General features: G+C 40.8%; 1 protein-coding gene across 1 annotated transcript in view; it reads right to left on the minus strand.

The window, feature by feature from the left end:
• Positions 1-825: 825 nt before the first annotated feature.
• The window catches only part of LOC103732350 (ribitol-5-phosphate xylosyltransferase 1), a gene marked incomplete at its 5' end in the record, with an annotated part of 4,784 nt that continues 3,062 nt past the window's right edge, over positions 826-2,547 (minus strand). The window contains 1 exon segment of the mRNA XM_029562417.1: positions 826-1,000. Coding sequence (XP_029418277.1) covers positions 826-1,000 — 175 coding nt within the window.

A 2,547-nucleotide genomic window follows, 5' to 3' on the forward strand; every position in this document is an offset into this window, starting at 1 on the left:
GATGATAGGATCCCCCTACTACATGTAAATAAAGCATACTATGAGCACCTATCAGCTGAAGCTTTGGCTGCCGCCTCCACACTATATTTTTCCCTGACCCCCACTGAATAAACGGAGCTGTTCACTGAGTCTGACTCCCTGGAAGGTCTTTTCCATCGTGCTCACTGGCCGTCCTGACCTCGTTCGTCGCTTCTGCTCCCTTTGTTCTCGTGGGTCGGTGGCCAATGGCCCACGAGGGGAGGGAGAGACCCACATGAAACAATCCCCAAATTGCTTCCTTTACTTCATCGACCCCCATCTCCCAAGTACTATGTAAAAGATGGGAGAAAGTTAAGCCTCTTAAGTCAGTCCATTCACTCACCATTTCTCTTAGGCTTTGAGGTCCTCTGTTAGATCTGAGGACTGAAAGAATACATGGCCACTGTCCTTAGGATGGAGCTGGGATTGAAATATAGAAGGATTACTGAAGACCAGTTTTAGTTCACTGAACTTGTTGGCTGAGCATTCCAGGGAAGAATGTAAGAACTTACTAGCATCTATGATCTTGGTATGCCAAGTTAGACAAACAGATATGATTGAGGGAACTCTAATATGAGCATTTGTTAATGATTTATGAGTGCAGTTCGTCACAATAGAGTGTAGTCATAGAAGGTTCTATTTTAACTGTATGCAACCCAGTCTCTTTAAAGCACAATTATCAGTCTATCTTCCAGCAGAACACTAGAACAAATGGAGCTGCTGCTGATTCTTTGGAAGCCTTCTATTTGCACACAAAGCAAATCTCAGATTGGAGAACAACACGGATTAATCAAGTGAACATAGAACTTATTGTTCTCTTGCAGAAACCCAACAAAGCTTATGCTTCCTGTCTTGTTTCAAAATGTTCATTAGTGTCTGTCTTGATGAATTTTCATAAACAGTTCCTAAGAAATTACATAGATAGGGTCTCTCATCATTCAGCATTGACCAAGTGGCTTCCACCACAGGAAACTTCCTATATCTATGAAAGTAAGTAATGAGTTAATATGTAAAAGGACTGCCTCCAATCCCCATTACCTGGCTTGATATGTAGTACTATGTATAGTGAGGACATTTAAAATATGATTTCTCAACCACACTGTATGCCACAGACATATATAGTCATTGTTTGTGCAGTAAAAAAGTGTGGCAGAGTTCTGAAAAATGACAAAGGGCTTTTTAATTATATTAAAAGAAACAAGAAATGAAACCTGTATATTGTACAAAGGAGGCTGACTCTAAGTGACCCATTCTATGGGCACTGGGCATAAGCACCAAACTGTGTGTCTGAAATACAACCTGAAATGAGATCATTATGACATTTTGGGTCAGATAACTTTTGTTTGGAAGATGTTCTATACTCTGTGGGGGTTTAACAACATCCCTTGGCTCTACCCATTAGATATCAGTTGTAATAACATCTCTTTAGTTGTGACAACCAAAAACATTTCCAAATCTTGCCAAATGTGTCCTGGGGTGGGGTGTGAGATTGCCCCTGACTGGCTACTATTGATATACAGGAAAAATACAGGACTAGTCCAACAATACCAGAATTACTATTTCTCTCTTCTTATACAAATAGGTGATATCATACGCTGTGAAAAAGTAGAATCCTAAAAGGAGAAACATTGGCTCTTTTTATGGAGCAGATTTCTCAGGTCTTAGAGTGGATGTACTTAAAAATTCTTTTAAGACTGGTCTTACCACAAACCTACTGAGCTGCAGTGGGAATATGTTTCATTAGCATCTTTCCCTGATAATATCTGTGTAACTAGTTAGGCAGTAGTCTAATGGCACAAATGGTGGTAGCCAGTAAAATAATAATGAATGTCTGATTTGAAAATCCCATCAGTGAGACAATTCATTTACTCAACAAAGGTCCTACCACAAACCTACTGAGCTGGAGTGGGAATATGTTTCATTAGCATCTTTCCCTGATAACATCTGTGTATTCCTCTAGTTAGGCAGTAGTCTAATGGCACAAATGGTGGTAACCAGTGAAATAATAACGAATGTCTGATTTGAAAATCCCATCAGTGAGACAATTCATTTACTCAACAAACTGTTGAGGACCTACATTACACAAGGACTAGTTTATTTATTTTTAAAAACATTTTATTTGCCGGCATGTGTGTGAGCACATCTGTGTCGTGCAATGCCACAGAGGTCAGAAGAGGACTTAGGATTCCCCTGGAACTGGAGTTAAGGACAGTTTGTAGCAGCCATGTGGGTGTTGGGAAGCGAACCTGGATCCTCTGCAAGAGCGGTCAGTGCTCTTAACCACTGAGCCATCTCTCCAGCTGCACAAGGACTATTTTAAATATTTATTTTTCATTATTGTATATGTGTGTGCCTGCTTGTGTATATGTGCACGATGTGCGTGCACTGCCTGGGGAGTGCAGAAGAAGGCATCAGATCCCTTAGAACGGGAGTTACAGACAGTTATTAGCACCATGTGGATGCTGGAAATTGAACCTGGGTCTTCTGAAAGAGCAGCCAGTGTTCTTAACCACTGAGCCATCTCTCCAG

This window comes from Nannospalax galili, unplaced genomic scaffold, assembly GCF_000622305.1.
Source record: "Nannospalax galili isolate Female #2095 unplaced genomic scaffold, S.galili_v1.0 scaffold4695, whole genome shotgun sequence".
In the NCBI taxonomy this organism is placed as follows: domain Eukaryota; kingdom Metazoa; phylum Chordata; class Mammalia; order Rodentia; family Spalacidae; genus Nannospalax; species Nannospalax galili.